Genomic DNA, 9,560 nt, shown 5'->3' on the forward strand with positions numbered 1-9,560 from the left:
GCATGTTTTAACATGTTTCTAGCATGTTTAGAAGTCAATGGTATTTTTAACATGTTGCTAGAACGGCATCAACGTGTTAAACATGACACTTCCTGTTACCAGTAGGTGGCGCTATTACTATAACTGAATATTCTCATGTAGATGTGTTCAGGCCATGACTCTTATCAAACGTGTGAAGTTTGGGGCAGACTGGACATTCCGTGCCTGTGTTACAGCAAATTCCTATTTAATTGCAGTATTAGCATGCTTTAGCACTAAGCTAAGTGTTTGCTAGCATGTTTTAACATGTTTCTAGTATGTTGTTAGCATGTTTAGCACATGCTGGAACTTTTTTATATGTTATTAGGAGTCCACAACAGTGTTTAACATGTCACTTCCTGTTGCCAGCAGGTGGCGCTATGACTGTAACTGAATATGAGCATGGTCATGTGTTCAGGACAGAACGCTTATCAAACGTGTGAAGTTTGGCGCAGATTGGACATTGCCTTCTTGAGTAACAACAACATCCTGTTTCATTGAATTAACATGCTTTAGCACTTAGCTAAGTTTTGCTAGCATGTTTTAACATGTTTCTAGCATGTTTAGAAGTCAATGGCATTTTTAACATGTTGCTAGAACGGCATCAACGTGTTAAACATGACACTTCCTGTTACCAGTAGGTGGCGCTATTACTATAACTGAATATTCTCATGTAGATGTGTTCAGGCCATGACTCTTATCAAATGTGTGACGTTTGGGGCAGATTAGACATTCCGTGCCTGAGTTACAGCAAATTCCTATTTAATTGCAGTAATAGCATGCTTTAGCAATTAGCTAAGTGTTTGCTAGCATGTTTTAGCATGTGTCTAGTATGTTGTTAGCATGCTTAGCACTTGCTGGCACTTTTTTATATGTTATCAGGAGTTCACAACAATGTTAAACATGTCACTTCCTGTTGCCAGCAGGTGGCGCTATGACTGTAACTGAATATGAGCATGGTCATGTGTTCAGGACAGAACGCTTATCAAACGTGTGAAGTTTGGGGCAGATTGGACATTCCATGCCTGAGTTTCAGCAACTTCCTGTTTCATGGCGAAACATCGAAATTTGTCAGGCCGCCGAGGACCCGCCCTTCGACGAAAACTCAAGATCTTCGCAATTTAACGTCGCAAAGGCCTTAAGATTACACTCACCAAATTTGAAGATGATCAGATTAAAACTGTAGGAGGAGTTCGTTAAAGTATGAGGCATGAAAATGGCAAAAACTGCACAAAAATCTGAGAGGAAGTTGAAAATGGCTGACTTCCTGTTGTGTTTAGGGCTACGCTCCAAGAGACTTTTTTGTAGGTATTAGGTCCTTACATGTATGTACCGAATTTCGTAAACGTACGTGGAACATAGCGGGAGGCGCACTCCGTTGAACTTTTATAGGTGGCGCTATCGAGCCATTTTGCCCCGCCCAATTCTGAAACCTATATCAGATGTAAATTTTCGCCAGTTCTGACACGTGTGCAAAGTTTCGTGAGTTTTCGAGCATGTTTAGGCCCTCAAAAATGCGATTAAATGCGGAGAATAATAATAATAATAATAATAATAATAATAAACAGAGCAATTCCAAGAGGGTCCTCACACCATCGGTGCTCGGGCCCTAATAAATGACTGAATTGCCCCAGTGTCTCGTAAAATCTGGATCTCTTTTTGTTCCTCAGGTCTACCATCTATTGACAGTAAACCTTTCATCATGAATGGTTTAAATCTCTCATTAAACTCATCCGTTTTCTGCACATTATCAGAGCGCACGGGCACTGTTCTCACAAAACCAACTGGTTTTGGTGGTCCAGGTTGTTGTTTTCGTTTTAAAGATAAACAATCGGCAATTACATGTCCTGTTTTATGACAATAAAAACATTCTCTTGTTTCTTTAGACTGTGGTGTGTTAACCTTAACATGGGAACTCAAATTTTGTGGCGCAGGCAAAGACAGTGTTTTGTCGAATCGAGTCGAAACGAATACACTCTTGTGGGTTAAAACAAATTAATCAGCCAAAACCGCAGCTTGAGACAAATCCGTAACCTTTTGTTCGTTTAAATAAGTGACCACACGTTCAGGTAAGCAATTCTTGAACTCCTCCAAAAGCATCAAATCCCTTAGAGAATTAAAATCTTTCGCCTTACTCGCGGTCAACCACTTATCGAAAATAATTCCTTTCTCACGGGCAAATTCTACGAACGTTTGCTGTGCTGTTTTTTTTCTGGTTTCGAAATCGCTGTCGATAAGCTTCGGGCACCAGCTCATAAGCGCGGAGAATAGTGTTCTTCACCGTCTCATATTGAAAGCTATCCTCTACCGGCAGTGCTGAAATAACCGCCTGAGCTTTTCCGACCAACCTACATGGTAATAAAAGAGACCATATCTCTTTCGGCCATTTAAGTGCGGATGCTAGGCGTTCAAACGCTGAAAAATAGGTATCCACCTCGGTTTCCCTGAAGTGAGGCACTAAAGCTATGTGCTTACTAACATCAAAGGCAGTTGTTGAAACATCACTTGCAACTTGTGAGGTAACGACAGGACTAGGCACAACCGAGCCAGAGACAACTTTCCTTGACTCCAACTCAATTTGTCTCAATTTGACCTGTTTTTCAGCCTCAATTTCTAAACTGCGTACCTTGAGACGCATATCCATCTCAGCCTTACGTGTCTCTGCCCGCTCCTGCGCTTCCATCTGCATACGGGCGAGCAATGTCTGAGAACCACACTCGGGCCGGCGATCGGGGGAAAAGCGTACAAGCGCAGCCTCGGCCACGCCTGTACCATGGCATCCAACCCCAGTGGGGCTGGATGTGAGAGGGAAAACCACAATGGACAGTGGGACGTCTCTCGAGATGCAAACAGGTCCACTTCCATTGGTCCAAATCTCTCCCATATCAACCTCACCACCTCTGGGTTAAGTCTCCATTCCCAGGGCCTCAGCCCCCGTCTCGACAGGATGTCTGCTCCCTGATTCTGAACCCCCGGGACATACATTGCTCTGATGGACAACAGTTTCCCCTGGGACCAGAGGAGAATCTGATGCGCCAGTTTGGATAGAGGGCGCGATCTGAGACCCTCCTGTCGATTCAGATAAGCGGCCACCGACGTATTGTCTGACCGTATCAGGACGTGGTAGCCTTTGATGTTTGGGAGGAAGCTCATCAGAGCTCTGAACACAGCCAACATCTCTAGGCAATTTATATGCCAAGAGCGATGATGGTCCTGTCACAGACCCCTGGCAAAGCGGTCTTCCATGACCGCGCCCCAGCCCGTGAGGGAGGCATCTGTCGAAACTGTTTTCCGGCAACATGATGCTCCCAACACTGGGTTGGTTTCTTCCATATTGATAGGGAACGAAGGCATCTGCACGTAACCCTGATCATACGGAACGGATTTCCCCTCGGGGAAAACCCCTTGGCTTTCAGTCACCACCGAATGGGTCTCATGTGTAGAAGGCCCAAAGGTATTATGTTGGACGCAGCTGCCATGAGGTCCAGCAGTCTTTGAAACTGCTTTACAGTGATGGCATGGCCTAGCTTGATCCTGGACACCATAGCCAGGATGGACTCGATACGCGCGGGAGACATTTGTGCCTGCATCGTAGTCGAGTCCCATACCACACCCAGAAACGTAGTTCTCTGGGCGGGCACCAACATGCTTTTCTTCGTGTTGAGTCTCAACCCCAAGCTCTGAATATGACCAAGAACGTCATCTCGATGCCAAACTGCCATTTCTCAAGACTGGGCCAAAATGAGCCAGTCGTCGATGTAATTCAGTATACGGATGCCCTGCAGCCTCATAGGAGCCTCTTTCCCGAAGCCCCCTTTGCCTGAAGGACGTCCCTCAGGTCGCCCTTCTGGTTAGAGGACTTCGAGTGAGAGCGTTTCCTCTGTTGCCAGGCTCCCGAGGGAGGGGCTCTAGAGGCAACGCTCTCCTTCTGCTCTTGGCGGTATGAGGAGCCGCTCTGACCAGCATTCCGAGATTTGGATCTTGAGCGGCGAGGGAGATATTGCTGGAACGCCGCAGATTGTTTCCTTGCCTCCTGAAACCTGTCGACGACAGTTGTAACTGCGTCACCGAACAGGCCAGAAGGCGAGAGCGGCGCATCCAGGAGAAAAGACATGTCTTTTTCTTTAATTCCTGACAAATTCAGCCACAGATGCCTCTCCGTGGCTACCAGAGCTGCCATGGAGCGGCCGATAGCACGGGCCATCTCCTTAGTAGCCCGGAGAGACAAATCTGTGGATTTGCGTAGCTCAGCAGTATCTTTGGGTGTTGGTCCCTCGCCCTCATCCAAAACTTTTAGGAGCTTTTACGACCTGCCGCCATATAAGCCCTGCCCACCAATGCAGAGGTGTTTCTGCATGGTTTGCCGGGCAGCGCCGGGTCTTTCAGGGATAATGCCGCTTCAGGAGAGAGGTAGCTGGCGAGAGCCTCTTCCATCTGCGGCATCTTCCCATACCCCAACTCTCTCGCGCCCACCATGTGGCTATAATCCACGACAGATGGATAGGAGCCGCGAGATGAGAGGGTTTTTTCCCAGAATTAAATGTTTCTTTGTGCAAATCTGGGAAAAATGGTAAGCCCCAGCGCTGAGGTTGTGAGCGGTGCTGCGGGAAGCGCTCATCCAGCTTGCTTTTACTCTGCGCTTCCTGCTTATCAAGTGGCCAGCTGATGTTGAGTCTGGCCACTGCACGCGTCACAACCTCTACGAGCTCCTCATAAGCGGGAACGTGAACCGGCGAGTCTAGTTCACGCAGTCTAGCCCGCAGCGCGGGCTTCTGCACCATGAGCAAAAGGCTCTGAACCTTCAGAAGAAGAATGAGAATGTGCCGCAGCAGTCTCATTCTCGTCTGCAAGGTCCCTTTGCGAACCCCACGATCTGAGTCGCCGCGCCGCCTCAACAGACGCGGGACCAGAACCGCGGGGAACGCAAGCTTGGCCATCCTTATCAAAGATAGCCAGGCGGGAGCGCAACACTCTAATAGTAAGTGCCTCGCAGTAACCACAAGCAGCCCCCTCGAGAGCTGCCCGGGCGTCCTGCACTCCCAAAACATTCCACACATAACTGATGTGTGTCCCCACCCGTTATATATCTAGGGCAGGGGTGCACACATCGTTTGAATTGTTCACTCGCCATTCTGCTTTAAATATGCTTGATACGTGACAAACAACACCAAATTGAACAGACAACAACAGAGAGTGCTTGCTGAAGAGCGAAAGCTAACGTGTGTGTGTGCCGGCGTCATTTTATACTTCCGGGTATACCGTCACATGTTACGTTATGACGCAACACCAATCAGGATTGGAATAGTTTCATTCATACTTCAGAGGCGCGAGCTCAGGGAGCATCCCCAAAGAGTCGTTTTTACGACGCAGTGCGAGTTCCCTCGAAAGGGATCGATTCACAAGATACATCATATGTGATATATAGACATTCTTAGTGAATATTTTGTGACTTGACTCAGGGGGAGAGGAAGGGAAGAGGGAGAGGGTGATGTAGAGATAAGGAAGGAGAAAAGTTTGGACAAGACACTGTCCTGTGCTCTTTCTTTGCGATCTTCTGTCCAGGGTGCGTTTTATTGGTTTATTGCAGGATGAGTTTTATCTCAGCTTTTGTCGTAGCAGGAAAATCAGTTCCTACAATGGTAACAACAAATCACTTGCAATCATAGTTGGCTAACAATTATTTTGTGAAACACCCCTGGTAAGCAGTGCACCAATCACAGAAAAGAGAACTAAAAGTGTATTTTCACTCTTGGGGTATGAGTCATGCCACGGTAAGCCACAGCCTCCTTAGTTACTGCTATCTCAGACAAACAATGGGGGACCTGTGCCCCAGTAGAGCTTTTTGTCTAGCAACGCCCCTGGGTATGACGGAAAGACTTAAGTTGTGGTGACACATAAATAAAATGGTCAAGCCATCTTACCCAGAGACAAGCAGATTGTGCTCTTCATAACTAATGATAACTCAGTAACACTGACTAATAGATTAGATGCCTTTGTATATGAAGTGACGTGACAACTGCGTATATATCGGTCATTTTCCTTGGTAAGTAAAGAATATTTCAGATGTAGTCATATTATATCAAACTCATGTCACAAAAAGGTACAGTGATCAACAGTATTCCTTGAGTTCTGTCAGCGAGTGTAAATGGGAAAAAGGTCAAATTCCCATGGTAAAATTAAGGAATAACCTTTCTACAATAAGAAATAGACAATAAAGAGTGACATAACTAAGAAAACCTTAGTTAATATCGTTTGAACATCAGTATATAATATGACCACTCTTTGGTAGCATATATGATCTACCTGTAGCAATGCTTTGAGATTATGCTGTTAATAGAAAATATGTTTTCTTTAGGTCACAAATGGACAACCTGACATTCAGATACAGTGTACTCTTACTGGACGGACTGCAAGTTACACCTCAGTCCAGCAAGCTCACGTTCATTTTTCTGTTGATAGCTTATGTCTTTGTGATGGTGTCTAACATTGGGATTTTGATTCAGATCTCAGCAGAAAAAAGTTTACACCAGCCTATGCACATTCTTTTCTGTCACTTGCCAGTGAGTGATATTATGGGAACAACTGTCGTCATACCACGTTTACTGAAGGACTTATTAACAGACCCCTCTGAGCGCTACATCACATATGTGGAGTGTGTTTTCCAAGCTTTTTTTGCACATTTATATGGAACAACATCCCATACTATTCTAATGATCATGGCCTTTGACAGATATGTGGCCATATGCAATCCACTGCGATATCCAACTATAATGAGCAATCAAATGATAGTTAAACTGTCAGCAGGAGCCTGGGGTGCTGCAGTAGTTCCAGTGGGAATTCTGATCGGCCTCAGTGTGCGTCTGTCTCACTGCAGATCATTCATTACAAACCACTCTTGTGACAACGCTTCACTATTTAAACTGTCCTGTGAAAATACAGTGGTTAATAATATATATGGATTAACTTTTACTGTTGTTTTATTCACCTCCTCAATGGGGTGGGTGTTATTGACATATCTCAGAATAGCGATGGTATGTATAAAAAGCAAAAACAAAGCAACCAACACCAAAGCAATAAAAACCTGCAGCACTCATTTGGCTGTTTATGTAATCTTGATGGTATTTGGTTTTGTCCCAATTTTTCTCCATCGTTTTTCTGAGTATGTTGAGAGTAGGAAGTTTGGGAGTGTAATATTTCATGTTATACCACCAGGATTGAATCCCATAATATATGGTTTACAAGTCAAGGAAATAAGACAAAGAATGTTAAAACTTTGCAGAAAAAAAGTTAATTCTAGCTGATTTTCATTTATTTACAGATTTATTTATATAATAAATCAGCCACTACAATGATGTGAACATATTTTTTTTTAGTGCAAATTTGAAATACTTCAATATGTATTTTAATTTCTTCCTAAGGATTTCCTGTGTGTATAGGCATAGCAGACAAAGCAGGCAACATGTATAGACATGTATAACATAAATATGTGATAACACACAGCATAAAGCATAAAGCATGAAGGCATAATTTGCAGCTGGTGTACATTAAATAAATATTAATAAATACTGTTAATTTGTTATTTTCACCATTTCAAGAGTATGATATAATTATGACCGCCGTCAAAGTTTTATTTTTTTTTTTTTTTTTTGTCATCTACTGAATTTTTCGTCAACGATACCAGGGACACCGAAACACCGGGGAACATGAAATTTGGTGGGCATGTAGCCCCACTAGACTTTTACGGAAAAATTTCGTTTGGTCCCCGGGGGCCACTCCCCCCCCCGCGCTGGGCCCCCCCAAACCCCAAAAATGCAGTTTTTCCTAAATAACTACCTGAACCGTGGCACCGAGGATGAAGAAATTTGTATGGTATGTTGGTCTTAAGGGCCCACATCAACCTAGCCTATAATCACTCATTTGTGATTTGCGCCCCTCCCATAAAAAATGAAAATGCAATATTATTCTGCTTTAATCGCCCCTATCTTCAGTTGAGATGTTCAGAACTGCACCATATTTCATGTGTATGATTAACTTGACATCCTCTGGGGGTATGCTAAGTTTCGTTGAATTTCATCCATGGGGGGGTATAAAATAAATTAATTTATGTGCACATTTAGTGACTGTACACTCATCGGCCTGTAGATAATAATAATAATAATAATGCATTTTATTTATATTGCGCTTTTCTTGTACCCAAAGCGCTACAAGTACAATACAAAAGTAAATACATTAAAAATACATTAAAAAACAACAATAAGAAGTATAATAGAATATACATCGAGTGTCAACAATTAAGACACAGACATCTTAAAAAGATGGGTTTTTAACTGTTTCTTAAAACTTGTTAGTGTTGGTGCATTCCTAACAGTTAAAGGAAGTGCATTCCACAACCTGGGGGCGGACACAGAGAAAGCTCTTTCACCCATCGTTTTCAGTCTGCAAGAAGGCTGTTTAAGTAGAAGAGAGTTGGCAGAACGGAGAGATCGAGAGGGCATATATAACGTAATTAAATCACATATATATGATGGTGCAATTCCATGTACAGCTTTATATGTTAAGATAAGAGTTTTAAAATCAATACGGTCATGGACCGGAAGCCAATGCAGGTTCCTAAGCACCCCAGATATATGCTGACGAAAAGGAGTATGTGTAAGAACACGAGCAGCTGAATTCTGTATATGTTGCAGGCGCTTAATAGATTTTGCTGGTGCATCTTAATAGATTTTGCATCTTAATAGATGGTGGTGTTGAGCGAAGGGTTGCTGGTTTAGGATGATACTGTCACACACACACATGCAGGAATACAAACAAATGGAAGCATGCACACACACTGACATCCACACGCACAGACACACACCCATACACACACATACAAATCCACATGCACAGACACACACACACAAACACACACGCGCACACACATGTACGCACGCATTCATACACAGACACACACACACACAGACACACACATACACAAACACACACACATACACACACACACAGACAGACATGCACATACTACTACTTTTTTTAGGTATATACATAAACACGTAATACAGCCAAATTGCTCCACGTCATTTATTTTTGTGGAAAGCCAGTGCAGGCCTGAGCGGCGGTCATATTTTGTACCGCCATGCGGTACATCTTGTTACTTTATATGATAATGAGGATGTATTAAGCAATATGGTTATAAATAAAAAATAGAGTGCAGAAAATGGAATAAAGCAGGCAACATTTGTGCATCAGCATTTGCACATGAGAAAGCAAGAATGTTTGAAGCTTCTTTGAGCTTAGTTTGAGCCAGCCTTAGATTGTTAGTATCACAAAATTCTCAACTCCCCAACTGTTTCTCCGATTGTAAAATGGGTACTTCACCCTTCATCCTTTCCGTTGTGATTATACAATATCAGTAGATGGTATTGCTATATTGCTATCTATAAGTATAGTTACATTCAAAATAAGCTACCCAAATCCTTTGGATACTTTCAGTTGGATGGCGTACTATACATAAACAATTCTCCATCAGATACTGAGGTTTATTA

At 43.4% G+C, this 9,560-nt stretch overlaps 1 protein-coding gene across 1 annotated transcript; it reads left to right on the forward strand.

Moving 5' to 3' along the window:
- Positions 1–6,380: 6,380 nt before the first annotated feature.
- LOC309477434 (olfactory receptor 13H1-like) lies at positions 6,381–7,319 on the forward strand (the record flags this gene model as incomplete). The annotated part of the gene is made up of 1 exon (XM_082140699.1): positions 6,381–7,319. One exon carries the CDS (start codon positions 6,381–6,383, stop codon positions 7,317–7,319), a length of 939 nt encoding a protein of 312 aa, XP_081996825.1.
- Between the last annotated feature and the right edge of the window lie 2,241 nt (positions 7,320–9,560).

Source organism: Leuciscus leuciscus (genome assembly GCF_965113295.1).
Source record: "Leuciscus leuciscus genome assembly, chromosome: 16".
Taxonomy (NCBI): Eukaryota; Metazoa; Chordata; class Actinopteri; order Cypriniformes; family Leuciscidae; genus Leuciscus; species Leuciscus leuciscus.